This window comes from Zosterops lateralis (genome assembly GCF_965231275.1).
Source record: "Zosterops lateralis genome assembly, chromosome: 1".
In the NCBI taxonomy this organism is placed as follows: Eukaryota; Metazoa; Chordata; class Aves; order Passeriformes; family Zosteropidae; genus Zosterops; species Zosterops lateralis.
The window spans coordinates 117,925,836-117,953,477 of NC_139762.1; the positions used below are offsets into that span (position 1 = coordinate 117,925,836).

General features: G+C 43.0%; 2 protein-coding genes across 3 annotated transcripts; both read left to right on the plus strand.

Moving 5' to 3' along the window:
• The first annotated feature begins 1,680 nt into the window (after window positions 1–1,680).
• Window positions 1,681–3,622, plus strand: RRS1 (ribosome biogenesis regulator 1 homolog). The gene has a single exon (XM_083873816.1). It carries the CDS (start codon window positions 1,724–1,726, stop codon window positions 2,816–2,818), a length of 1,095 nt encoding a protein of 364 aa, XP_083729942.1. The 5' UTR covers window positions 1,681–1,723; the 3' UTR covers window positions 2,819–3,622.
• Window positions 3,623–5,175: 1,553 nt separating this feature from the next.
• On the plus strand, window positions 5,176–27,007 carry ADHFE1 (alcohol dehydrogenase iron containing 1). Of its 2 annotated transcripts, XM_083866688.1 has the most exons (15): window positions 5,176–5,269; window positions 5,544–5,581; window positions 7,829–7,872; window positions 7,972–8,025; window positions 9,035–9,189; window positions 9,360–9,556; window positions 9,964–10,041; window positions 11,202–11,307; window positions 12,527–12,679; window positions 13,817–13,915; window positions 14,855–14,933; window positions 15,071–15,167; window positions 18,295–18,452; window positions 21,992–22,120; window positions 26,830–27,007. In XM_083866688.1, the coding sequence occupies exons 1-14, from the start codon at window positions 5,214–5,216 to the stop codon at window positions 22,073–22,075; spliced, it is 1,398 nt and encodes a 465-aa protein (XP_083722814.1). In that variant the 5' UTR covers window positions 5,176–5,213; the 3' UTR covers window positions 22,076–22,120; window positions 26,830–27,007. The 2 variants fall into 2 exon arrangements, with proteins under 2 accessions (XP_083722814.1, XP_083722813.1); XM_083866687.1 differs by lacking the exon at window positions 26,830–27,007 and having other exon boundaries at window positions 5,177–5,269; window positions 21,992–22,252.
• Window positions 27,008–27,642: the final 635 nt, after the last annotated feature.

Sequence of the window (27,642 nt, forward strand, 5' to 3'; positions counted from 1 at the left end):
ATTCTGTTGCTCCATAGTATACAAATCATGCTCAAAACGGCTGATTGGGGGGAAAAAAAATCCTGGTTAGATTGTGGGTAAGCTGTGTTATTCTAGCCATTAGAATTTGAGAATCAGCTATTTGTCCTCACCTTACAAACACAGCATTTCTTTTCATTTCAACAATACTGCTGTGGCATTACACTCAGAATCACTTCCATCATTCCCAAACTAATGTAAAGTCAAAGATGGGATAATAACTTAGAAGAGAACGGTACCTTGTATAAAAACACCCATCATTTCCCTCCACTACAGCTAAGTGCTATCATCATGAGCTTGTTTTTAGGGCACCAGGGATCAGCTCAAAATATCATGGCCACACAAGCCAAATCACTGTGCAGCTAAAAAAGGATTCTCCTGTAGCCCATTTGTTTAAAAATAGCATGGAGGTATCTTTGACCCAGCTGACCTTTAGGAGCACACCACATCACCCCAATAAACCTCAGATGTCTCTGCTGAGACATCTGCCAGATGATACTGCTGCCAAAACGCTGTTCCTCCCCTCCCTCCTCTGCGGGGAGATTGACCCACAACACCTGTGTCAGTCTCGGTGGAGCTGCAATACAGCACTTGAATTTTGATCCTGCAAGGAGCACTTAGTGGGACTGTTCTATAGCAAGCAGCATCAGAAAGAATCATATGCTTAAAAAAAAAATCACCAAAACACAAACAAAAAACAAACCACACACACACACACACACACAAATAACCTTAAAAAATGGGAAAAGTATGTTCCTGTTTCACAGTCTCAGTGTTTGGGTGCCATGGCATGTCCCTAGCGCAGACTAAGGCAAGGGAATCTGCTTTTGCAGATTTTTTGCTCTCTCCTTTTGGCATTTGCCTCCCCTCATGTGCTGACTCTTCCTACATATCTTCCCTCTCAGCACCACTCATGGTGGGAGCAGGAGGCAGGTTTGGGGCCACCCCACACAACCCCAGCCTGGGAGTCACTGGGATTTCATCAGTATCATTGGGGATCATCAGTATCATGGTCAAGGGCCCAGAGGGTGAAGTCCCATGAGGAGGGGCCAAGGGAGCCGGGGTAGTTTTGCCTTGAGAAGAAGAGGCTCAGGGGTGATTTTATCCCTCTCTACAACTAGTGAAAGGAGGTTGTGGCAGGGGGTGTTGGGCTCTTCTGACAGGCAACTATAGTGACAGGACAAGAGGATATAATCTTACACCCCACCAGGGGAGGTTCAGCTTGAGTATTGGAAAGAATGTCTTCACAGAAAGGGTGATTAAACACTGAGGTGGGCTGCCCAGGGAGGTGGTGGAGTCACTGTCCCTAAAGGTTTCTAATGAAAGTCTAGTGCCCTAGTCTGGGTGACACGGTGATGTTTGGTCACAGTTCGGACTTTGATGACCTCAGAAGGCTTTTCCAGCATAACCGATTCTGCGATTCTGTGGCTGAAAGCACCTGCCAATAAGCCAGGGCGGTTCCCTGCAGAGGAGCTGAGGCGCGGTGACACCACAGCGGCGGCCCCGGGTGCGTCTGCAGGGAGCCACGGCTCCCCCTGGCGGTCCGGCGGGCCGGGACTACATCTCCCGGCGGGCATTGCGCCCGTCCCGCCCCACGGGCACGGCGTTTCCGGGCACGGCGTTTCCGGCGCGCTGACCCGACCCGGCGGAGCTTTCCCGCCGTCCCGGGGCAGCGGCGGCGCCGCTCGCACGTGGAGCCGCTGCCATGGCGGCCGCGCGGGTGGAGGCCGTGTTGGCGGCCGCCGAGGAGCGGGAGGCGGAGAAGCGGCGGAGCATCGCGGTGGAAAAGGAGCTGGAGCTGGAGTACGACCTGGGCAATTTGCTGGCGCTGGACCGCAACCCCCCGGCGGCGGCGGCGCTGCGCGGGGCGGGCCCGCGGCGGGAAGCGCTGCTGCGGGCGCTGGCCCGCGACAACACGCAGCTGCTAGTGTCCCAGCTCTGGGAGCTGCCGGCCGAGCGCGCCGGCGGCGCCGGGGGCCCGCTGGTGGCGCAGCTGCCCGAGCCCAAGTTCCCCCTGCCGCGGGAGAAGCCGCCGCCCAGGCCGCGGCCGCCGACGCGCTGGGAGCAGTTCGCGCGGCTGAAGGGCATCCGCCGCAAGAGGAAAGCCTCGCTGGTGTGGGACGAGCAGGCCAAGGAGTGGCGGCGGCGCTGGGGATACCGGCGGGCGGGCGGAGACCCGTCCCGCGCCTGGCTGGCGGAGGTGCCGGCGGGCGCCGACCCCGAGGAGGATCAGTTCGCCCGGCTGCGGCGGGAGAAGCGGGAACGGGTGGCGCGCAACGAGCTGAACCGCCTGCGCAACCTGGCCCGGGCCCACCGCGCCCGCAGCGCCGCGCCCGCCGCGCCCCTGCACCCCACCGGACACCAGGACCGCGACGAGCTGCGCCGGGTGGCGCGGGTGGCCCGCGTCTCCACCGCCTCGCTGGGCCGCTTCCAGCCCCGCCTGCCCAAGGAGCCGGCCGAGCCGCCCGCCCGCGGCGCCGGCAAGAAGCGCCGCTTCCAGCCCCTGCTGGGAGACCTGGCGGGCGAGCGCAGCCGGCAGCTGGAGCTGCTGCGGGACATGGGCAGCAAGAGGCCCGTGCTCGACATCACCCGCGCCGTCAACAAGCAGCTGCGGCAGGAGGAGGCCGAGGCGGCCGCCGCCAACAAGGGCAAAAAGCAGGGCAAGAGGGGCAAGCGCGGCCGCCGGCAGCAGAGGCCTGGGCGCAGCGGCAAGAGGAGCGGGGCCCGGCGGCAGGGACAGGGACAGCGGCAGAAACCCGCGGGCGGGGCCGCCGCCGGGGCCAGGAGGAAGAAGGCCTGAGGAGGGACAGTGTGCAGCGCGGGCTGGGGATGCCCGCCGAGGAGTGGGAAGGGACTGTCGCTGCCAGCCTCCTGCCCCGTGCGCTGTTCACACACGTATCTGTCAATAAATGCGTTCTGGCCTTTCTAAAACATCCTGCGTTTGGCTCTTAGCTGGTAGACAAGGAGGGCTGTGTTCTCCATCCTCTTGTGAAGAGGGTCAGGAGCGCCGGTTCCCCCCAGGCTGGGGGATTCAGTGACTTGTTTCACAGATAATGCTGTTCACCGTTGGCCCTGCAGCATTTCTGCCAGGACAAAATCTGAGCAAAGCTGTCCCGTTTTCAGATAGCTGGGACTGGGGATGGACGGCAGACATGACCTGGAGTTTTGATGGACCAGAAGCCACAGGTCCAGTTAAAGGATGTGGTGTGGCTGCTGCTCTGTGCCTTGGGCGAGTGGCCTGACGGTGGAGCTCTTGCTCTATGAGTCAACTGCTGCCGCTCACCTCTATGGTATTCCTTACAAAGGGAACATGGAAACTCACTGTAAGATTTATTGCAGGGCCTAAGAAATTGTACAGATATCCTAGAGCGTTTTGTTGATGAAAAAAGGGAGTCAAAGTTGCTGACCAGCCATTGAGTTCAGCAGATAAATATTCGTATTGTACAAGTTAAAACTTAATTTTCTCCCTGTTGTAACAGTACTCCATCATTTTATAGAAATAATCTTGCAGTGTTTACCTAGCAGTTTGAGAGCAGGTAGTAGAAATTTTCTCAGACTTCTTCCCATTATCCTTTTGAACTTTGTAGTGTCACATGTACACTTGAAATAGGAAAAAAAAATAAAAATCTGCTGTCTCAATGTGTGGCTTAGCAACAGGGAAGATGCTGTACCCTGGTTAGAAAGTTAGTAAAACAAGTTTCAGTAATTTCAGCTAAATTAGGTTTTCAAACTTTGAGATTTTAGAGTGGTTAGTGATATTATAATGCCTAACTGCAAGTGAGTTCTTGAAAAAGCTATGTGACTTTTGCAGTTCTCTTGTCTCATTCTGTAGCACTTCAGTTAGGATGGCAGCTTCAGTAAAAAACATCAGAAAGCAAGACCTTTGTGTAGGGGAGTTGCTTAGGGCAGAAGGGTTTGTACACCTTGGAGCTTGGATGGCACTGATAGACTGACCAGTGCCCAACCTATGGGCCTTGTAAAAGGTGTGTTCTTTGCCTCCCTAATGCTTCTTGCCCGTGTGCTGAGCCATCTGCAGCACTGCAGGCTGCTCTGGGCTTGACAATGGCTGCAATGGTCTTGGGGCACAACCCTCTGTTATCAACCCTTACTTAAGTGTAAGTATCAAGGCAAAGCAGGGGCAGGTGGACAGGTGGAAAAGGTTGTTACAGAGAGACACTCCAGACCTCTGATGTTCCAGGCATTTCCATAGGGCACGTCCTGTATGTGCTCAGCTGGAGAGAAGAGCTCTTTTCCCAAACATATACACACACCTGATGAGAATTCTGTGCTGTTCACAAGGCTGCTGGTCAATTTTCTCCACCAAAATCCTGTGAAGTGTGTTTATCCCCAGAAGCAAGGTGGTTACCTGAGCAGAGGTGCAGGTGCTCCTGTGCTGTTGCCGCTTTCTGGCTCTCACAAGTGGATAAAGGTTTTGCAGCTTCATGTGAGGGCTTGAGCAGGGCACTAACCTGCTTTCCCTAGCTCAGCACCTGGCAAAATCGTGAATTTTAGGCTCATCTGATCTGCTCATAGAATCATTGAATGGTATGGGTTGGAAGACACCTTAAAGGTCATCTAGTAAAACAAAGAGTATACAAAACACTTCTATCCATTACAGTAGAAAAATGATAGTTTTTTGTCAGAATCCAAAGTTTCCTTTGCTTAATACTGGTATACTACTCTGCTGGCAGCTAAGCAAGCATAGCTTACAGCTTAAAAATATGGTTATAAAATTTTGATCCATCCTGCACCATAATTTACCGTGATTTCATAGCAGTACAGAGTTGTACTCCCAAAGCAGGGTCACCTAGAGCAGGTGACACAGGAACATGTCCAGGTAGGTTTTGGATGTGTCCAGAGAGGGAGACTCTCCGGCAGACTGCTCCAGTGCTCCGTGTGAAGAAATTCTTCATGCTGAAGTGCAGCTTCTTGAGTTTTAGTTTATGACCATTCCTCCTTGTCCTGTCACCGGTCACAACCGAAAAGTATTTCACTTAATTTCAGGACCATGGGGGGGGGGGGGGGTTTATTATTTTCACTTTGCAATTCCATTACGTTCAATATTTTTCCGTGACAAATACCCAGCACGCGCTCAGTCCTAATTAGATTTTAGTGTCTCTGTTTAGGTGACCCGTGTGCGCGGTGTCCCGGGAGGAGGCGCTGCCCCATCCCGGGCCCCATCCCAGATCCGGGCGATGGCGGCGGGGCGGGCGCGGGTGTCCCGCCTGCTGCGGCAGCTGGAGCGGGCGGCGTGAGTGCGGGGGGCCCTGCGGGGGTCCCTCCCGGGCTCCCTCCTGGGGTCCCTCCCGGTTCCTTCCCGCGGCTGGAAAGGGAAGAGCAGCAGCCGCTCCTCCCCTGCGAATCCACCCCCTCCCCTCCCCGCTCCCGCTGCACCGCCGGGCTCGCCTGCAGGCCCTTGGAATGGGTGTTACAGGAGACTTTTAGGACATAAACCTTTAGTTTTCCCCTTTTTAACCATACCCTTTTTTTTTTTTTTTTTTTTTTTCTCTTAACGTTTTGACTAGTTGTCGGTGCCCGAGCCATGGCCACACTTATTCCCAAGGTAAGGCTTTGTGTCTATAAAATAATTCTGTAGGAGACCATGGCCCTGCAGAGGGCTCTATGTGTCCGTGTAGCCTGGGCAGAGGGTGCAGGGAACAGGTGGGAAAGAACAATCTAAAGGAGAAGGTAAACAGCCTGTTATTTTGCAGCTGTACAATGGTGGTGGTTATTGTTGGAGAGAGTCACTGTTCCCACATTAACCACGGTTACTGGCTCCTGTCCCCTCCCTCTCCATACCCTGGGGCCCCTTGATCTGAACTTTGCTCTGGCTGTCCTCGCCTGAACCCTCTCAACTTTAAATCTGCTTTTGGATACATACGTGTTACATCAGAAAATAAATAGGAAGCGGTATGGATAAAAAGTAGCTTTTCCAAAGGTGTGTGTTGGCCTGGGGAATAAAATCTCGATAGGGTTTTTATACAGTCAGTCCCAAGAACCCAGGTCACTCAGGGCAGGATTGTGCTCTGTGAGCAGGGGAGCTGTGCTGAGTAACCCAAGTCACCCAGGGAGGAGTTTCTGTTTGCATGGACTGTAGGCAGGCTAGGAGAGTAACTATCTGTCAGCCTCCACATAGTTAGTAAGTCACCAGATCCACTAAAAATGAGTGTTTTGGGCCATAATTTCAGCAATGTGTAACTCTAAGTAGCATGATTTCACATGCTTAGAACATGTCTTTAAAAATTGGCATTGTCATTTTACATATGGAAAAGCTATTTATATACATGTTCAGATACTTGTTTTGCCCAAGACCATCATACAGCAAGACAATAGTGCAGCTGAGAAATAGGATTTCATTCTTTTACTTGTCTGCTTGATGACTTACTCAGTCAATTCAAACTAAGCTCTTGCTAAACTGAAGCCTGAGTTAAGAACCCTCTCTGAAAATTTTAGGCAGCAGTAGAGTCTATAGTGTAGCAAGATGATATCAGTTCAGTAAATCTCTAAATAGTGGGAATTGATTGAACAGTGACTATAGCTGGGGGAAAAAAAATTCTTTGTGTTTCTTGGCCGTGTTCAAGGAAATAGTGCAATTTTTAAATTCAGTAAAATTTGCCCTGAAAGTTACATTTGGTTCAAAAATGTAACAGCATCGCATCTATTGTACTATCAGAAAGCAAGAGAGTAAATGGTTTGGACATGTCCTTAGCCTGTCAAATTAATGACTGAAAGTACAGCAGACTCCAGCTCCAGGAGAGGTCAAACATGTACAGCCTGGCAAGAGGTGGCAATGAAAGAACTGATAGCAGCTGGTCTGTGCTTGAATAGAAAGTACATAATGGGTTTTAGGACATCTATCTGTTACTGTTGTGGGTCAGTGCTTCAGTGCACCCCAGCGTGTCTGTAAGACTCATTATCATGGCTTCACTCATTGGATCGGAATCCAATTTGAAAATTTTCAATTAATATAGCAGACGTAAGGCATGACTTCAGCAGGAAGAGCAGAATGCTTTGCTTGATATTTTCTTGGAGAAGAATGGGCAATTCCAGTTGATGTAGTTTACTTCACTCTGTGGCAAAATCAGAATATGCCAGAAATTGAGTTTTGTGATAATTCATACAAAAATGGCACGGCAGAGAGAAGCTATGACTGAAATACTGCCCTTATAAATAACTTCTAATTAAAGTTAATAGTAACACACTGATTCTCATTTATTATTAGAAGTACATGCTGTAATTTTCTAGCAAATAATTCAGTTTCACCTGCAAGTTCAGGACTAGGCAGAAGTAAAAAGTGTAAACACCTGTTAGTATTGCTACCATGCATACACAAGTTGTTCTCTGTCCAGGTGCACAAAGACAATGTCTCATGAATTTGTCTTAAATGTTGTTCTGAAGGTTGTCTTGTAGCCCCTACAAGCACCTCTCAGTTTGTATGTAGTGACTGAGTGCCCTACACATACTCAGTTCTACCTTTTATGTGCTGTTCTGACCTTTGTAGACTGCAAACAAACTCTGATGCAACCTTCTTGCTAATTGGTCCAGTTTTTAAAATAAATACTTAATTCTTGAAAGAACTTGGAAAAACCCACTTGTTTTGTTGAATTATATGAGCCGGATCAACTATTGGATCATTTAATCTCGTAAACAGCAAGGGATGAAATGGGTAACTGTTATCCAGACAAGCTGAGATGACCTGTGGAAATATATTAGTGATTCTAAAAGCAAGGGTATCTACCAACTCTAGAGCTGAGAAAGAGATGGAAATAACTTGTTGTTCCCTAATTTTACTGTTTTATTTCCATTCCAGTCCCTGAACGACCCACACTGGGGAATACAGACTATGCATTTGAGGTAGATTTAATAATAAAATATATTTCATTTTAAAGTCATATGAACAATACTTCTTCATTTTTGTCGAGAAAAAGAAATATTGTTGTTTTTTCTTTATAGATGGCCATTTCAAACATCCGATATGGAGAAGGAGTTACAAAAGAGATTGGCATGGTAAGCTGCCATGGTGTAAGTCCATCACTGGTGAAAAGTTATTTTCTAAAGGGCTGCCAGTGCTGTCAATCCACTTAATAAAGGAAAGCTTGTATATGGTCTGGTCCTATGTATCAGTGTAAAAAGCTTGGTTAAAGAACAGAAGCATGGTGCATCACTGCTGCAGTGGTATATGAAATGCAGCTCAAGGGATAATTGGGTCATTGATAATTTGCCAGAAGTACACAACAATGTTTTTCTCTGACAGGAAATTTAATTCAGGAAGTTTTGAATCCTGGTGACTCATCAGGATTTTCTCAAGATCGCTTTCATCTTTCTAGCACTCATTAAAATGAATCAGAGACTTTCTATTAAATTAGCTAGATATTCATTCAGCTCTCAGCTTACCATGTGTAAGTGTAGAGTTTTTTGTTTCAGCAGTGTGAGATGGTTCACCTGAGTAAATGAAATTAGGCAGAACCTGTCTTTAAACAGCACTAGAATAATTTATACATATTGTATAGTTAATGTGACAATTAACTTAGCAAAGGTTAGGATGTAGCATTATTTTTCTTCCTTTTGCCACCTCATTTTGATTTTTCATCAATAAATTAATATTCAGTAGTACATTTTCAAGATTTTAATGCTGTGCTTTGATAGACAGTTAGTGGAGACAACCTGTGAAAAGGCCTTTTTTATTCCCACAGGAACTGAGGAAAAATATTTTTTAAAATGTTTTATATTTTACTATTGTTTAAAGTGGTTCAACAACTTTAGTTTTCTTCTATCATAATACTTCAGCTATATAATTTTGGCAGCTTTAAACTTTATTCTGCTTTCTGTATTCTACATGTGTGGTTAATGCTCTTTTTCTTCAGCTGATACGGTTTTAAAATTTTTACAATAACCAACTATTTTTTAAGTCAAAGTTTTATTATTATCAAATGGTTCAGTTGATTTGGATTTGTGTTTAAATGATGAAATGTATGATTTTATACCAGTTGTTTGGTTTTTTGATTTGTTATTGTAGGACCTGAAGAATCTTGGTGCTAGAAGAGTTTGTTTGATGACAGATAAAAACCTGTCCAAACTCCCTCCTGTAAATGCAGTATTGAATTCCTTGGCAAAATATGGTATAAACTTTCAAATGTATGATAATGTCCGTGTGGAGCCAACAGACCAAAGGTACAATTTACTTCTGACTGTGCACTTCTCCAAGTAGTGCCTAGGCCTTTAGAGGATTCCATTTGGCTTTTTAAACACCTCCTTGTGGCCTGCTTTCTGGGCTTAATAGTTAGTTTCCCTGTGTACTGCTTTTATCCTGACTAATTGGAAAACCTTTCTTGTGCTCTAAGTTTCATAGATGCCATTCAATTTGCTAGAAAGGGAGGGTTTGATGCCTATGTCGCTGTTGGAGGTGGGTCTGTAATAGACACCTGTAAAGCTGCCAACCTGTATGCAGCCAGCCCTTCATCAGAATTCCTGGATTATGTCAATGCTCCCATCGGGAAAGGGAAGCCTGTCACTGTGCCCCTCAAGCCACTTATTGCAGGTAAAGCATGAGGAGGGTGTGTGGGGACTTGGGGCAAGAGGGAAGTGAGTCATTCTACACTCTATGATATTTCTACTGAAATCAGTTTACTGGGACTGTTTCAGCTTCCTTTGGGCTTATTTCTCCTCTAGTTTTATTCAGCAGTCATTTTTGCTATTTAATTCAGTGGGGGTAAAATCAGAGGTTTTTATCATTACTTTGTCTTGTTTAGCTCAGTTAGACTCCTTTACTGAGGAAAGAGATCAAAGTAGCAGTTTCCCTTTGACCTGTTGGCTTTGGATCAGGGATACCTACAAGATTTCCTGGGTTGTGTATTTTGGCTGGTGTTACTGTTGTGGTTTTATTATTTATTTTGCAGTATTATATATTTCTTATTATGTGTTGTTATCACCATTCTTCCTTTTAAGTTCCTACGACATCTGGCACTGGAAGTGAAACCACCGGTGTTGCCATTTTTGACTTCAAAGAACTAAAAGTTAAAACTGGTGAGGTTTTGGTGCTTTGTTTTGGGTTTATTTTGTGGGTTTTCTTGTGGGATTTTTTTGTGTGTTATTCAAGACAGTGGCTTTTCCAATGTCTTTGTTATTTCCTTGCCTTGAAAGGAAAGGATACTGCATGTCATTTCAGGTGTCATTTTGTTTGATTCAACTGCCACAGGCAAATTTTAAAAGCTTAAAAGTTTCCTCCTTGAATTAAATTTATAGCATATTAACATAATGAAATACCTATGTAATACAGTGGATTATAGTTTGAAGGCAAAACAGGAAACTAAAATCTTTCAAGTCCTTAAATGGCAGAAAATGTTAATTGCAAAGGAAATTTCTACTTATATTCAGGGTCAACCAACTGTTCCTTATTTCCTCTGTATTTTTCTTTCTACTTTTAAGATTTGTCTGTCTTTGTTGTGTAATTGCAACCAAATGTTCCTTTTCCTGAGTTTGGAAACCTCAGGCCTGGGATGCTGTGCGAGTGAGGGACGCTGTCTTCCTTTGGCCTTTTCATCCCTGGCAAATAAAGATTAAGGCTAAAACGTCATCTTGAGCTTCATAACCGTTTTAAGGTTTTGCTTCTAAACATGTGGATTTTATATGCCACACAGCCTGCAGAACTTGGGACCCAGATGGGTGTGCTGTGATGGTTTGACAGTAGCTCAAGAGTTTTCTAGTCTATACGTAGTCAGTCTGTCTGTCTGTCTCAAAGCTACATCTTTGCACCCTTTACCAAAATACAAGAACATCTGGTTGTTACAGATGTTGAAGACAGCAACTGGAATAGCAATTGATTGGAGATACAAACCAGTTTTGCCCTTTGACTGTCCACAGAAGATACAAATCTAAGAATACTGCAGATGCCACAGACATTTTGCAAGGCTGCTTGGGGAGTGTTGCAAACAGAGAGAGAACATTGTCTGGTATAACCCACTTCAGGAAAAGGTCTCAAATCATATAACTCTTTTAGAGAGACTTCATCTCATCAGTCTTACGTTATAAATACTCTCCACCCTCTCTTCTCTCTCTTTGCTTTCATGTTTCTCGTTTCAAATATTTTTTCCCTCCTCATTGTCATGTTTTGAACATTAAGCTTATCTTGTCCTATTTTGTTGCAAAACATCTTTAACTGATTTTGCTCCCTTTACACGTTGCAGGTATTGCTTCAAGAGCCATTAAGCCAACATTAGGCATCATTGATCCTTTACACACACTGTCTATGCCTGAACGAATAGTGGCCAACAGTGGCTTTGATGTGCTATGGTGAGTTTTCTGCATAGGCTGCTACTTGAACTTATTTAAATTTTGGGTTTTTTACTATGATGATTGTAGAAAAAAATGTATTTTGAGAGCACAAGAGGACAATCTTTTTTTCTCTGTTTCCTGTTCTTGTTAAGGTGAGCTCTGTCAGACTTTCCTCTTCCTTAGTTTCACTGCCTCCCTCAGAATGTACAGAAACAAATCCTGCATTTGCAAAAATGTTTTTACAGTGCACTGGAGAAACTGTTTGCTTCCAGAATTACTGTTGTCAGGAAGAGTGTCCAAGTGTCCCTTTTTAAGGGATCATGTAGTTGTAATAGCTTTTGTCAGGAATCACAGACATGGCAGGGAATAGAGAACAATAATTTTCTAACAAAAGCCAACATATGTCAATAAAAATTTATAAAAGCTTGCAAGATACTAGCAGGTCTTCACCCAGCTATGGTTATCTTTGGAACCAATCTCACAGTTTGCTTTTCACTTGGCAAAAAATTTTGTTCATCTTAAACCAACAGCTTATCGGCGCAAAATGCATTGACATTTTCGTTTGGAGAGCCAGAGCTTACTTTGCTTTTGGGTGCTATGTATATTAAAGTAATAGATATGTGATGAAACTGTGACTTCTCAAGCATGATGAAGGGCCCTGGCCTGCAATGTCTGTCATGGAAAAAAGGCATTTGTTCATCAATGAAAATAGCTTGTCTGTAGTTTTGTTCATCTTAATGGAGCCATGTAAACAGTGCCTCTTCTTTATGTGGTCAGATTCACGAGTATCTGGGAGATGAGACTATTGGCAGTTCCACTTAGCTTAAATATCATACCCATAATTTTTTCAGTACTTCTAAAAGAAAAGTACCATATGAAGTCTCCAGTGCTAAAGCCTCTTATGGTGTCCTACAGAAAGGAAATGCACTCATTGCACATGTACAGCCCTCTTCAGTGGAAAACACTACAGGTGCTGGCGCGTCCAACCAGGCTAATTTTAGCATGGTGTGAGCTGGTAGAAAGGGACTGTGTTTAGATTGTCTTCTGTGTGTTTGTTGGAGAGGCAATGCTCTGGAGGTGCTGGCCCAGCATTCTTCCAGCTGTCCGTGAGACTGTATTTCTTGTTTCAGCAACTCTTGGGCACCAGAAATAAATAATAACCTGCATTCAAAGCACAGCAGGGCAGTAAAATGGAGCTCTTCCCCTAAAATAATTAACTTCTTAATCTTCCTGTTAGCCATGCCCTGGAATCGTACACTGCTCTCCCTTACAACCAGCGCAGTCCCTGCCCTTCCAACCCCATCGACCGCCCAGCCTACCAAGGCAGCAACCCCATCAGTGATGTCTGGGCTCTGCACGCTCTAAGGATTGTTGCTAAGTATCTGAAAAGGTAACACATTTACCTGCCATCCCCCCTGCAGGGTGCTCAGCTGCCAGCCCCCTAAAAGGGGTGCTTGCAAGAATGTAGATTTTGGGCTAGAATGAGGCAAGCTGCGACGGTAAGCTTTTGTTTTCTACCCGGGATTTTTCTTAAATAAAGCAAAATATTTTTCAAGTAAAATTTAAAGTAAAATTGGGGTTAGTAGTTTGTCTTGAGGAGGTAGCTTTTTAATGCCTCTGTGAATCAAGTCCTCAGCTAAAGGTATTTCAAGCTGTTCAGGTAATGTGGGAGCAACATTTACATCTTTTTTCCAAGAATCTCATTTCTGTGACAGTATAAGGGGAGTATGTAGCAAACTGAATAAAATACTGCTGATGTTATTTCTGTGGCCTTCAGTGTAAATTAAGATACTTGCACATCCAACAAGAGGGTAATGACATGCACTAAAGAAAGTGCAAAATTAGGCATTTATTGCAAACCTGCTCATTCTTAGGAGACCTTCAGTTTAGAATAGGTACTGACTTAGCTGGGAGTTGGTTTTGATCCCTGTCAATAAAGTTTTAGCCTCTTTAAAGCTTTTGCAAACCTGTGCACTTCTATTAAAGATCAATGTGGAATTGTTTTGTAAACAAACTTTTTACAGTACCTAGTGCATCAAAATAGTTGGGTTTTGTTCCTTTGGAATCTATTCATGAGAGGATTTCTCCTTACTGTCAAACCACACAAGGATCCTGAGGCATAGGATGGCAGGGAATCCTGTCTTCTTCCCACACAGGTGGTGCAGTCTAGAGCACTGCCTAATGAGATGGTGAGAAAGCTGGAGTGATCCTGGAGCCATATGTAGAATTACCAAAGATTCTAAGTAGAATTGAATATGGTTAAATTCACTCCATTTGCTTGTGGTGTTTTTGGAAAAGTGGAAGGAAGTTTGCCCTTCACTGAACCCGTATGATCTACCTAAGTGATCCAGATGCAGGATTGTTCTTTTACCAAAGCATGGCTTGATTCCATTTCCACCATTTTTATATCAGCTTATCTTTTAGATTTTTTGTGTATCTCTGTAAAGAAGCCCTCTGTCCCTTTTCTCTCCTGAAACACCATTCTGTTTGTGAATTCATTGGTACCATTTGCCTCCGTGGTGCACAGAGCCATCAGAAACCCTGAAGACCGTGAAGCAAGAGCCAACATGCACCTGGCAAGTGCTTTTGCTGGAATTGGCTTTGGCAATGCTGGTGTTCATCTCTGGTGAGTACAGAGAAATAGTAACCCTGCCTGAGGCAAACTTACAGCCAGTGTTTGTTTCAGATTGTTGAAGATGTTGCTGCCCTTGTTGCTGAGTGTAGAGTAAGTGATTATATCCAGGCCTGTGGTGCTGAAGGACCTGTGTGTTGTGACAAACCAATGGGCTCTTGTCATTTATGTGTATAAGGATTGTGTATTCTGGGTTGTGATACTCAAAACCAATCATGTGAAAATTACAAAACACAGCCTTCTTTACCTTCCTTGGTAGTAAAAACAAGAGTGAAAATATTAATGACATTTAAAATGTTAGATTTCATACCAGCTGTTCTGCAGTGAGACAACAATGATGGAATCTTGAGTTTTTCCTGAACTGATGCAATTATCTGTCAGTTTGTCTGTGGGATAGGCAATCAGCAGTCTGAAATGAGCTGTAATTAATATTGCAAGGCAATATAGTTTCATTTGGATGAAAATCTCAAAGAAGCAAAGCCTAAAAATGAATTGTGTGCTGAAGTTATTAGCAGTCATTCTCTTCAGAGACCTTCCTTTCATTCCTTTTCTTTGAGCAAGTCTACTCTTTTAGTATCTTAAAATTAAAGTTTATTTTTCTCAGACAGTGTGAACACGTAGGTATGCAGACTATGATATTTTTGGCATACTGCATTACTTCAGGAACTGAACATCTTTCAGTCCAGTCAGTGAAGCAATATAACTTCACACTCACAAAGTAAGGAGGTACTGTGTTTTACAGCTAGGTCCCTGAGGTGCGGAGGGATGAGGGTTGTCTGTACCTAATATCCTCACCATACCTGTCAGTACCTTCTGAGTATCTGTACTGAAGAGACTTACATACTGGAAACTGACCACAGAAGGGACTGAACACAAATTTTCCAAATACCAGAAGAGCTGTCCTAACCACTCTCTCTCTGCTCTCTGTTTCAGCCATGGAATGTCTTACCCTATTTCTGGTTTGGTGAAAAGTTATAAACCAAAGGATTATAATGTGGATCACTCTTTAGTGGTAAAACTTGTTTATTTTGGGGTTTTTAGAATGCATTTCAAATATCTGTTATCTGTCATTAATGAGCATTAAAATCCATTGAAGTTAAAATGTCCTGTTGATGTGTTTTATTCTTTTTCTCTTTTCTTTTTCCCCAGCCACATGGCCTTTCTGTGGTGCTGACATCCCCAGCAGTGTTTGCTTTCACAGCACAGATTCATCCTGAGCGGCATTTAGAAGCTGCAGAGATTCTAGGTCGGAGCCTCTGTGGGTACAGTTCTAGAGAACAAATGGAATTCTTTCCAAAATGACATTTTGTGATTGAAAAAAATTGTGTGCAAGCAATTGTCATTGGTTATTCGGAGGGGTTGAAGTTTAAAAAACAAGATTCTGGAATTGTAATGCAAATTAGATAGAATAATGCTGAATTTTATATTGAATTATATGATTTGAGGAGAAAACTAGAGAAATCTGATTCTTGGCCAGAAAAGTGGACAGCTGAAATTAACTGGAGGTTTGTTGGAAATCAAACAAGAGTAGCTGTGATTGACATAACTCTTGGTGCTTTATGAAGAGTAGTTACTGTAAAGTGAACAAGTACTCAGGGGCATTTGTTACCTAAAAGGAAGGATTTTGCCTAACAAATTCCCTGCTGTGGCAGTGAATTACAACAGTGATATTCTGAATCACTCCTGTTCTTTTTCCATGACACACAGCTGTGGGTTTTGGTCTTTCTGTTGTAGGCTTAAGCTTGTTTTTAGGTGTTGGAATTTCTCAGTGGCTGATGTCAAGGGAAAGCATTTCCTGGAGTAGCTCTTCTGTGGACACATATGTAATGGCTAAGAAGAGATTAATGAACAAAATGGCCTTTTCTGCTTTCTAGCAGAATAAAAGTGAATGCTGCAAGCTGACAGAGCATTTAAAGGCTATTTTCTGATACAGTGCCTTTTTATGTGTGCATCACCAAAGAGTGTCCTAAGAGAAGGGATAGCTCTTTATTATACCTCTGGCATGACTGTGTGTAATAAACCAGCTTCCAGTGATGTAATCTCAGAGCTGTTAGCAGTCTAGCTGTGACAGCATGGCTCTGCACTGAGATAATTTATTTGTGTCTAAGGTCAGAGTTTTTGCCTGCACTAGGTTTTATGTCATGGCTACACTGCTGCTAATACCCATGCTGGCTAAGGAGCAGTCACAGCCACATGCACAGCAGTGCAGGGAGTGGAAGAAGAGTGGTTAGGCCAACTCTCCTGGTATTTGGAAAATTTGTGTTCAGTCCCTTGTATGGTCAGCCTTCTGTATGCAAGTCACAGCAGTCCAGTCACGTGTATGACTTGCTTGTGTAAGTAATCTCAAAGCATTGGGGACCTCAAGAAAGAATGGGACTTTTATATAGACAATGAAAATATCACAGTATTTTATAGAGGGTGTAAAACAACGTGGTCAGAAAAACTACATTGTGTGAAAGTTCTGTTTATTTCATAAACTGTCTGTGAGGTTGTTCAGGCTTTCTCTAAAGTATGTTGTCTTGCCTATGGTCAAAACCAAAACACAAACCTAGCTGGAGTCATATACTAAGCTAATAAATATCTGTGTTCCTATAGCAATAACAGACGACTAGAATTAGATGAAGAAAATGTGTCTGGATAACTGGCCAGGACAGCATATCCAAAAATTTCAGCTCTGGCTCTTGATTTTAAAACAAGTGACTGAAAAGGAGTTCCTTTAGGTTTTGTGGTATTAACTTCTGCCATGAATTCTGTCTCTAAAAATTCTGTTAATTTTCTCAGTAGAAATTTTAACTACGTCATTGTGTGCCTTGTAGGAAAGGTATTCTGCTAAAAACATGTCACATGGAATTGAATTTATTAATTCCCATCTGGATGTTTACTTCTGAGTCCACTCTAGAGTCCAACTGACTACAGTAGCTGATTCAAATCTGTCATACTGCCAAATGCAATGACTAAGAAAGTATTTTATGACCTGAAGCAGATTACTAAATAGTTATGTTGTGTGTATGTACAGCTGTGAATTTGGGTACAGCCAGAAAAAGCTCAATACCTCCCTGGGTGGATTCTTAAACAGTTGAAATAGGTGTACATGTGGCCAGAGATTTTCTAAGTGCAGTCAAAGACTGATGTATCTTTTAGGTTGAGTAGAAGGAAATTACCAGAACTATAGCAATATTTTAAAGCTGCCAATCACCTGTACCGTCATATTTTATCCTTCTCCCTTTCCCTTTTACTTTACTATCTGAAGAAAATGGGTTTATGTCCTAGTTACCCTCCACAGGAAAACCCAGTATAAACTCAGACTTCATGACACAGCCCCAATAGCACAAGACTTCATAAAAGACTCTGTCATATCTTATTTGTCAGTTTTTCCCAGACATTATTTGTTGCATTACTGCCAGTCTGAATATCTGAGCTCTTCAAGTGAGCTTGTAGGTCTCCTGTTCACTTAAGTTCCTTTGAATGTTACACTGAGCTGCGTGAGGATCACAGAAGATATTTTCCCTGTAGCTATGTATTGCTCTTACTCATCTCTCAGTATGGCACTTGGACCTAACATAGTTCAGGTGTAACATCACTGAGGTTACATAGAGAACCCATTTAGGTCGGGTTACTTTGAAAACTATCATGTGGAGGAACTTGGGTCTCCTGTCTGAACATACTTCTATTATTACTTTTAAGTAAGTCCTGAACATTCATTGAAGAAGGGAACACAAGCTATTCTGTAAGAAATATTTGTAATCTTTCATTTTATGTTGGTGTTTTCATTACTGTTCAGTAGATGTTTCAAAGAGAGCAGATCCTCCTGTTCAGTTCTACAGTACCCTACACAAGTCAGCACATATTCAAAGCAATAAATTTAGAATTTACTCAACCCACTGAACACTGCCCAGCTGTGTCTTGCCTTTTTCAGCCTACATGCTAAAGTCCTCTGTGAATGTGTAATTGAACAGAACAGTCCTCTAGATGTCAGCAAACTCAAGGCCTTAAAATGAAGGTAGCATTTGGCACACTGTCCATACAAATAAATACCACTGACGTCCATGCGTTAGCTTCTTTCCTCCCAGCAGTTAGTCAGACTGAAAAGTGCTTCTCCCTCTAAGCACAGAGGGAAAGGAAGTTAACCTCATGTGGCAGTTAGTCTTTTTGGCAGCAGTTAACTCTGCTTCTGATCTTGTTTTATTTCACCTTTCACTAACTATTCCCACTCTAAAATGAGGACTGATTCCTCTTTTTACTTCATGCTGCTTTTAGGGCTCTGGCTGTTATGTATGGATATGTATTCAGCTGATATTATGATTAAATTAAGTCCAGGACAGGCTTCCTCTGCTCTCTCCACCCTACAGTCAAGGCATTATGTCTTATTTTAGGAGCTGACATCCGCACTGCCAGAATCAAAGATGCAGGGCTTATTTTGGCAGACACACTCCGGAAATTCCTATTTGATCTGAATGTTGATGATGGCTTAGCTGCAATTGGTTATTCCAAAGCAGACATCCCTGCAGTAGTCAAAGGCACCCTGCCTCAGGTAAGACAGAGAGCAAAACAGTTTTTCTTGTCTAATAAAATAGAACAGATTTTGGCAAAAACAGAAGTGCTTCTTTTCCAGCAAGTTTTATTTCTATTCCTACATGAAAACTATTTAAATGGAGAAAATTATGGATAGTCAAATATATTTTGTTTCACTCCACAGCTTAGGTTTTTCTTTTCAGTGGGATGGAGTGTATGCTGCAGTTTTCACATGGATTCAGGAAAAAGGGCTAAGTGTTTAGTTTTGGGGTTTTTTTAATGTTACAGTTTTTTAAAAGAGGATATTTTTCATAGGCCTGTGATCTTTGTAGTACATACTGCTTTTCCATAACTACCTCTCTTAATTGTGTGTGCAGGTGGTCTATAGGTAAACCCTTAATACCAAGTGCTATCTGGTAAGAATCACCAAATTCACTTTGCATTAAACTTTCCATATTGAGAAGCTGCATTTTTCTTCACAGATGGCTTTTTTGTTCCATTGACCCCCATCAGAATTTGAAATAAGGTCCCCTGGGATGATATAGATTAAACTTGTAATACCCGTTATTGTTTCAGTGCCCACAAAGACACTGCAAAAAGCAAAACACCACTCCTAAAGCAAAATCCAGAGTCTTCCTTGTAAGAAGACAGTTTGATTCATATGTTATGGACCTAGTATGTGTTTCCACCAAGTTGCAAGGGAAATATATACTATGGAGAAAGTGAAATTTTTTTAAGCAAAAAGGTTATTCACTTTTTATAGCAGATCCTGTATAGTTCTTCTCACACATAAATCTCAGAGCACCTTAGAACAGTTACATTAACAGTTACATTAACAGTAAATATTAATATTCCTATTTTATACCTGAGAAAGTGACAACAAAGGTGCACACACAACAGAACAGTGGCAAGCCAGGAAGAAAACTAAAGTCTCTGAGCACCCATTAAGTAGATTAAGCATGTACACTGTTATGGGGCATTTGGAGGGTTTGTTTTGATAAACATGTTTCTTTAAAACAGTCATTGAAAGAAAGTTTTGCATAGCTGGGGGAGGATTCTTCACCAAAAGATGTTAAAGGGTTCTTCTGTCCTCTTATGGCATTGATGATTAATTGTACTCTGTAAAATGAGATGACCTAATTGTTTCTCAGCCCTTATTTTTTTGTACGAGTGTAACATGATGCAAATGTATCAGTGTTCCTTAACAATCTGTTAGTAACCACGGGTTAATCCATACAGTTAATTTTTGGTAATATTATTTTTCTTTTCAACTTGCAGTAGGTTTGCTTTGTAACACAGCAATGGGCCATTCACATCAGGAAAGCAATGTAGTGCAATGGTGATACCACTGCAAAACCAAAAAGTTTGCCAAGTATATTCCATGCCCTGAAGTGCAGGCTGCAGGGAAAAATGTAATCTGACTGTTGGGATTTGGGGTGGGAATTCTGTTGGGACAGACATCCATGCTTGAAGTTAAAACAGAATTTTATTTCCCTTCCTAAGTAAGTCTGTTGAAATTGATCTTATTTACAGACAGCAGTTATTCTAGCAAAGAGGATGCTGTCTCAAAATTCAAGATGGGTTGGTGGAGGTGTTGGAGAGGAGATGGGGGTACCAAAAATAAGAGATTGTGGAAGGGCCTGTCCACCCACCCTCTGCTGACATCCCAGGGGCAGCTGCCATGGGGCTGAGCCAGTGATGAGTCCAGAGCTGCTTGGTTTGGCACGACACCAGAATGCACTGAGTCAGCCTGAGGGAGCCAGGGCCTTGCTGTCTGGGCACCAGCACATACCAGCAAGCTTGTGCAGAGGTAGGGATGGTGCCTCTGTGTCGAGGCACGGGGGAGGAGCACCCATTTGCAGCCTTCTGTCGATAGAGCTGGGAAATGCTGCAGTCTGTCAGGCTGTCACCCGGTGTGATTTTACAGATAACTCTGGACATCTCAGTGCACAGAGCTGCCAAACTGGCATTGGCCCATATGGTCCTAATATGATGAATTTATGAATACTTGAGCACTGTGTTGTTATATTTTGCATATTATGAGGCTGAAAAAAAACCAACACGCTATTGCCCTAGTGCTATTTGAATTTTCCATTTGGTTTCAAAACTACATAGAAGAATCTTAGTCTCCTCTTTGGCTGGATCTCTGAGTAGCAGCACTGGTGTCAGGAATGGGGAAAGAGGTACCATTTGATTGCTGCTTAGGCACCAGTAAAGCTTCTTCTGTAGGTAAAATTATACACACAGAGCTGCACTTTTCAGGCTCTTCACAAGCCATGCTAACCATGATTATGAGCTGTGAATACCTCATAGCTGACTTCTCACCATGCTAGAGCTCTGTTGCACGTTGATGCTGCAGTGTGGTGGCCTCCCTTGCCGTGTAACCACAGCCAGCCTGCCCACAAGCCGCATCCCACGGGCTGGGGGAAAGGCAGCAGCTGCAGCCTGGTGCTGGGGCATCACCCTGGGGTGTGCTCTGCTCCTGGGGGGCTCTGCTGAGCCTCCTGCCCAGGCAGGGCACTATGCAAGGACCTCAGCAAATGATACCCACTGCCTCTTATGTGAAAAAAGGGAGGAACTTTAAAGCTTGTGGCAGCATCTTCCACAAGGGAGATGTTGAAACAGGTTGCAGCAGAAGAAACTCTCTCTTGCCAAAACACACCTCATCTAAAGATAACGTGTTCCTAGTGTAGGCCTAGACTCTGTCTTTGCAGACATCTCTAACTATCCCAGTATTTCAATAATGTTATAATCATAGGTTGTTGAAAATGTGAAAGTTCTAATCATAACCAGTATGAGTACACTGATGTTAGGCCCTTTCAGCTGATTGTTTCTGCAGTAACTGGGTACCTACACTAATGCAGCTCCTCGTCCTCAGTAGCACAGGGCTTTTCTGAATTGCTGCCCCTGCCTTTGTGGTTATTTTGTCAGAGCACTAAAGCACATCCCTGAGTTTCATTTCAGTCAGTGGGGCTTTAGCACCTGAACATTCTGTTGAATCACTGTCCAAATGAAGACCAACCACAACTCCTTTGTATTCTGACTCTGAGATGTGGGACTGTTGTTAAGCATTTTCATACTGTCCCTTGCTGTGTCTCTTTTTCAGAGTCTGACTTACAAGTGCTGTCTGTTCCCCCCATTTACAGTAGCTCCTGGGCCTTGAGAGAAGTAGTATTTTCAAAGTCTTGGTCCCTTAAACTCTATCTCCTAGTTCAGTGCTGGCAAATTAATTTTAAAATAGACTGTATTCTCAGTATAATGTCCTCCAGTGTACTGATATCTGCAATGGAGAAGGCCTGTGTTTGCTGTGCTTGACTCTGAAACTGAACAGCATTCTGATCTTGCTTTTGTGTATTAAATTACAGGGAATTTTAGTGTGTATATTCTTGAAAGTACTGTACAGTTGATGATGCTTCAACTTTAATTACTTGGTTACTTATTTTGCAAAATCTTGTTATTGTCTGTGAAGAATGTTAGTACAGAGACATATAGTTCACCTACTGTTTGATTGATTTTATTGGTATCCATTTATAATCCAGTTTTTCTTTCATCTTGCAGGAGAGAGTGACTAAACTATCACCACGTCCCCAAACAGAAGAAGACTTATCTGCTCTCTTTGAGGCTTCCATGAAACTTTATTAGCTTAAACACGTTGTTCTGGAAAGTGTGGTCTATTCTAACACAGAGGTAGTTTCTCATAGATACGGGACTGAACTTGTTTAGAGCATGGAAAAATTTGGGTACCTTTGACTTCTGTTCCATTGTACACTGCCAAAAGGTCATGTAATTCATCTTTAACTAAACAGTGCTTTGAAGTGAGGACTTGACTGTGGTTTCTTTCTTGCTCAGTAGTCAGTGGCGTTGGAGCAGATTTCTTGCATTACTGAAGGCTTTTTTGTGCTTTAGAGGTGGTCAAAGGTGGAAAAGTGTTCTAAGGGATATTTCAAACCATTTTGCAAACTATGCTTCTATTTAAATTATCCATCATTTTGTTTTAATAAGTCATGTTAGTTAAGAAATAATGAAGGTCATTTTTAATTAGGGGAAAGGAAGTCCCCTGCAGAAAATGTCAGCTTACTGTATTCTTTTCTGCTTTATCATCTTTTTTCCACCTAGTTTTGCTAAGATGGCTTTTGAACTGGAGTGCCTCTTCATTGTTTGGTTAAGAAAACTCTACACCCTTCATAGCTGTTTGGAAAAGCTGCTTGAAAATTTGGGTTGGGTTAAAATTCTGACATATATTTTCATATATTTCTCTTTCCTCTTATAATCTCTGTAATTGTCATTTATTTATCTTTACTTTTATGCTCAATATGAGGTGTTCATCAGAGGAGCAAAACCAGAATAAAGCATAGTCACAGTCTCTACAGGAACCATATAACAGCAAGACATCCATCATGGTCATTCTGTCTCTCTGGAGGCAACCTCTCCCTTATTCTGCTGTGTTCTATGGAAGAAAGCTCTCAGCTGTATCTTGCTTTGCTGTGAATAAGTTGCTTCTGCTGAGCTCCTGCAGGTGCTGCCCCTCAGAGCACAGCCACCAGCTTGAGGAAGTGGCTGTGTGCTGTGGTTCAATATTAAAAAGTGGTGGTGAAGCATTTGGCTGCACAGTGCCCCACGGGGAGCACTGGTTAAATGTGGGAAGTGTGCACCTTCCGAGCAGTTAACCAGCTGGTTGACTGTCAACTGAGAAAGGGAAGTGGGGAAGGGAGAAAGGAAACTTAGATTTTAATATTATTTTCCTTTATTTAAAAAGTTCATGTGGTTGTGTATGCAGTTCGTTTAAATCAGATCCTGCTTCCTGTGGGACTCTTTCAGCATCTGATTCATGCTGCTACCACAGCACAAGGCAAATGAGAAAACCCCGTGGCTTCTGGTGTGCATCTTTCTGCTGAGGAGGGAGCATTTTTCAGTCACCCTGCTGGAGTGTTGAAGGCTCTATGCTTACACCTTTGCATTTGTCTGTTTGTCTGATCAAACTAGCACTGTCCTAGAATCTGAGGACAGATGTGTACTGGATATTGACACTAGATCCCTTTCAGTGCTGTTAAAACAGGTGGACGGATACTGGTTTTTAGCATCAGAACAGGTTTGGCAGCCAGAGGACTGCACTGCCACTGTGTGATACATATGTCATTTCCATGTCCTTCTGAACCTTCCCCTCTGCTGAAAATGCCCACAAGCACCTCTGTCATGAAGGCTGATGTTGTTAATAGCAAGGGATTCACTTTATTATATTGTGCAAAGCTGACATGTTTGGAAAAAAAAAACTTTTTGTCAAAACCTTTTGTCCAACCCTGTTGTTCAAAGTCAGGCTGGATGAGGCTCTGAACTCAGTCTAGTGGAAGGTGTTCCTGCCCATGGTAGAGAGCTTAGAACTAGATCTTTAAGGTCCCTTCCAGCCCAAACCATTCTATGGTTCTATATAAACTTTTGGCCTGTTTTGTCTTTCCACTCCTGTCTTTTTCCAGTCTGTGGTAGCAGTACAGATTCATGAAGAGACGATATTTTTGTCCAGGAGCCTAATTCATGGCAGTCATGCTGTGTTTGGGAGGAAAATACTCTCTGGGGAACTGAGCAGTGTATGATTTCATCACTGCAGCAGAGCACTTTGATGGGCTGCTTAGGGAGGTGGGATAACTTCTTCCAGCACACTTTTTATCTGCCTTTTATGCCAGTAGGGCAGTTGTTGGCAGGCTGCATTTTCAACTGACAGAACCTCACACTTAACTTCATATACCACATAACCTGCAGTTCCTGGTGGTTTATAAAATAAACCTCATACTCCCTTTGACACCCATATTTTACAGATGTGACAAAGGGGTTTATGTAATAGCTAACCTAACATAAGCAGATGGTGCTGTAAGAAGGGACATTTCTGTTTTCCACACCTCTTTGGCTGCATCAAGGTCTTCAACTGGAATAAACTGATTGTGAAATCTCTCCCATGGACATCAGCTACACGTGAAAATTTCTCTCACAGACATCAGTCTCCACTAGCAATTATTAGTTACTAGTAGAGATTTTCTGAAGAGAAATCAAGTGAGCCCAAGTTGCCCCAGAATGCTGTCTTTCAAATAGTGATGATGTGACAGGGTGTCACATCCTGGCTCCTGGGCAGTGGTAGTTTCATTCACAGCTGAAGAGCTACATGGGGTTTTTCATGTATTATCTCACTAAATTACTCTGTACTGGTATTTCTGTGGGGAACTGGGGTAACACTGTAATTGCGAGTGCCCAGTGGTGGTTGGGCAAGTGTGTGAAATCTGGGAGGGTTGTTCTAGTGGCTCCTGTTACTGCTGTGTTACTCAAACCATCTGTTATTTTAGATTATGCTGAAATGCAAATAACAAAAATAAACTGAAGCTTGTTTGAGAGCAGCATTTAACTTTGTATTCTCTGAGCTCTGTGCAGGTAAACACAACCCAAAACCTGGCCCATGTGATCACTAACTCAGTCCATTTACATTGATTAGATTACCTTTGGGGAGTGTCACCAGAAGGACACTCAATCCTCAAGCTGAAGATTGGTTTTAGCATCAGAACAGGTTTGGCAGCCATAGGACTGCACTGCCACTGTGTGCTGTGGTTCAATATTAAAAAGTGGTGGTGAAGCATTTGGCTGCACAGTGCCCCACAGGGAGCACTGGTTAAATGTGGGAAGAGCGTGAGCAGTTAACCAGCTGGTTGACTGTCAACTGAGAAAGGGAAGTGGGGAAGGGAGAAAGGAAACTAAAATTTTAATATTGTTTTCCTTCATTTAAAAAGTTCATGTGGTTGTGTATACAGTGCGTTTAAATCAGATCCTGCTTCCTGTGGGATCTGATTTAAGAAGGAGAAAAAGAAGGAACTTTATTTTGAAATTCTGACTTATATAGTCTTTGGAATTTGATCAGGGATTGGGGGACGAGGTTAACACCTCTCTGACTGTACTGGCCAACCCAGAAGTCTATCAATTTGTCCTTCCCCCTGGAAGGAATATCTTATTTACCAAACATCAGTTTTTGTTTATTTTACAAGCATGAGAAAGCTCCAGTAGAAATGTAAAAATATCAGAAGGCTGAAAAATCAGAACAACAGGGGAGCAAGTATGAACCAGTGCATATGTAGTGCTGGTGAAAATAGTTTTATCTGGAGATATAGCAGATATAGTTTTATCTGGAGTACCAAATGGAAAATTTACTTCACAAGGTACAGTCTGCAGGATTGCTGCTTGGGATTTATAGATATGAGAGCAGCTGGTACAGTAGTTTGTCCATCTCCTCATTTCCCTTGCCTCTTTCCATACCAGTGCTGATTTTCTCAGTGGTTAAAAAGAGAATGAAGCAAAAAATATGTACCTAGCATGCCTAAATCTTCAAAAATTCTCACCATCATCCTGTATGAATAAACTTGGAAGAAACTACACCTAGGTTAATGTGTATGGTCCTTCCTTTTGAGCTGTCTTGTGCTGTGGCTGTCATCTTCTGTCTTGTGGTTGGCTTTCCATCTCCCTGAGACCTGAAAAAATGGATGAGAAAGAGCAATGGTTAAGGGACACAGCCATGCTCTGTCTAGGCCCTTTCCATAACCCCTGAGTAAATCTGCTTAAGCATCACTGTGCTCCAGGACACGTGCAGTGTGCCTTGGATTCAACAGCTCCAACCAAATAAATCCATCACTGCATTAAACGTGTCTGTGCAGAGGGGACAAGGGCAGCCTGATGCAAGGCAGCAGAAGGCCTAAAGGCAGGGTCTCCATTTTTCCTCAGACTATCCCTGTGTGCTCCCTACATAAAAATGAACTTAATTTAAATCCAAGCACCAGCTAGTAAGTGCAGAAAGTGGTGCCACCATTTTCCTGATGTCTCCAGCAGCTGTAGCTCACACAGTGTTGCACAAGCTGCTTGTCTGCTGCAGTGTCAGTCCAGGGCAGACTGACACTGAGTGAGAAGGAGGGTCTTCCACACCTAGCCATCTCTGCTAATCCTGCCTCAAGATCTGATTTAATCTTCGACATACCACCTGGCCCCCTGTAGAAGAAGAGATTCCTCTGAGCAGTGGTGTGGGCAAGACTGTCAGTGACCAAATTTGCAGAGCTCTCAGCTCTCTTTGCACACGCGTATTATTCAACCTTTCTGTTTAACTGCAGTGTATGTATGAGAAATCACACGGGATCAGTTTGTCATAAAATGTTTAGTGCGTAATTTTTAGGTGTAGTGGTCCATGAGAATAAGCAGAAGCTTCTACTGTTTGCTCTGAATTTCTCAGAGAAAAAAAAAGCCTCACAGCTGGGTTATCATTAGAAAGGCTACAGTTCCCTTAGATGCAACATTTCTGAATGCAGTTATATACTTTGCCAGTTCTAGTCTTTCATTAACCAACTAAAATGCCATTATGTTTCTTCTTTTCCCCATAGTACTTAAACAGCTGCCATGAGTGAGTTGGTGGAAAATGTTGTCCAGCCAAAAAATGAGAGGAAGAACCATTTGACACGGCTCAATGGAGTGCTTAATCAGGTTCTTAAGTTAACTGCTTTCCTAGTAATAGGAGAGGAGGATGAATAAAATTCTTTTGCTCTTTGGTTTCTATTTGAATATTCATTTCTGTTCTATTTTTCTAATGAAAAATTACATGTACCCCATTTTCAGAGAACTCTAAGTACTATAAATGGCAGCAGATATTTTCCCTATTTCTATGAACGTGGGAATTAAAGGGGAAAATTAATTTACATCCATGTGGTGGCATAGTTAAGTGAAGGCAGAGGAAATGTGACTTGTATCCTTTGGAGATAATTCACGTGTTAATTCGTGTCACCCTATAGAGCCACACAGCTTGGTACCTCAGCCACAAACACTGGCAGCACCTACACCACCAAAGTCAACTGAGCAGCAGAGGAATACTGGTTGTGCTGACATTGTAGTCTGAGCTCCCATTAAATGTTTAACTTAATCTAGTATTATTTTATCATGAAATATATATCTCATAGCCCAAAAGAGTTTATTGATGGGGAACTTTTCCTCTGTGTTCCCTGACTTGCAGTGACTTTGACCTACTTTAACAGTGCACTTGTGCTTTTTCTGGGTGTTTGACCATACAGCCTTAAATTAGCAAGTTGACATTGAAATGCTGATTTACACCTGCAGTCAAATGGATAACACATGTTAAGGACTGATTGTCAGCAGCTCCAATACGTTATCGCTTCATTCTCTGGCATTGTTTCTTGCCTTTA

Excerpts from the sequence above, each read along its gene's own strand:
- ADHFE1 (XM_083866688.1), top strand. The coding sequence starts at position 5,214 with ATGGCGGCGGGGCGGGCGCGGGTGTCCCGCCTGCTGCGGCAGCTGGAG. Across the intron at positions 12,680-13,816 it reads GTTGCTAAGTATCTGAAAAG|AGCCATCAGAAACCCTGAAG; the intron begins GTAACACATTTA and ends CGTGGTGCACAG. Across the intron at positions 15,168-18,294 it reads AGAAGCTGCAGAGATTCTAG|GAGCTGACATCCGCACTGCC; the intron begins GTCGGAGCCTCT and ends GTCTTATTTTAG.
- RRS1 (XM_083873816.1), top strand. The coding sequence starts at position 1,724 with ATGGCGGCCGCGCGGGTGGAGGCCGTGTTGGCGGCCGCCGAGGAGCGG.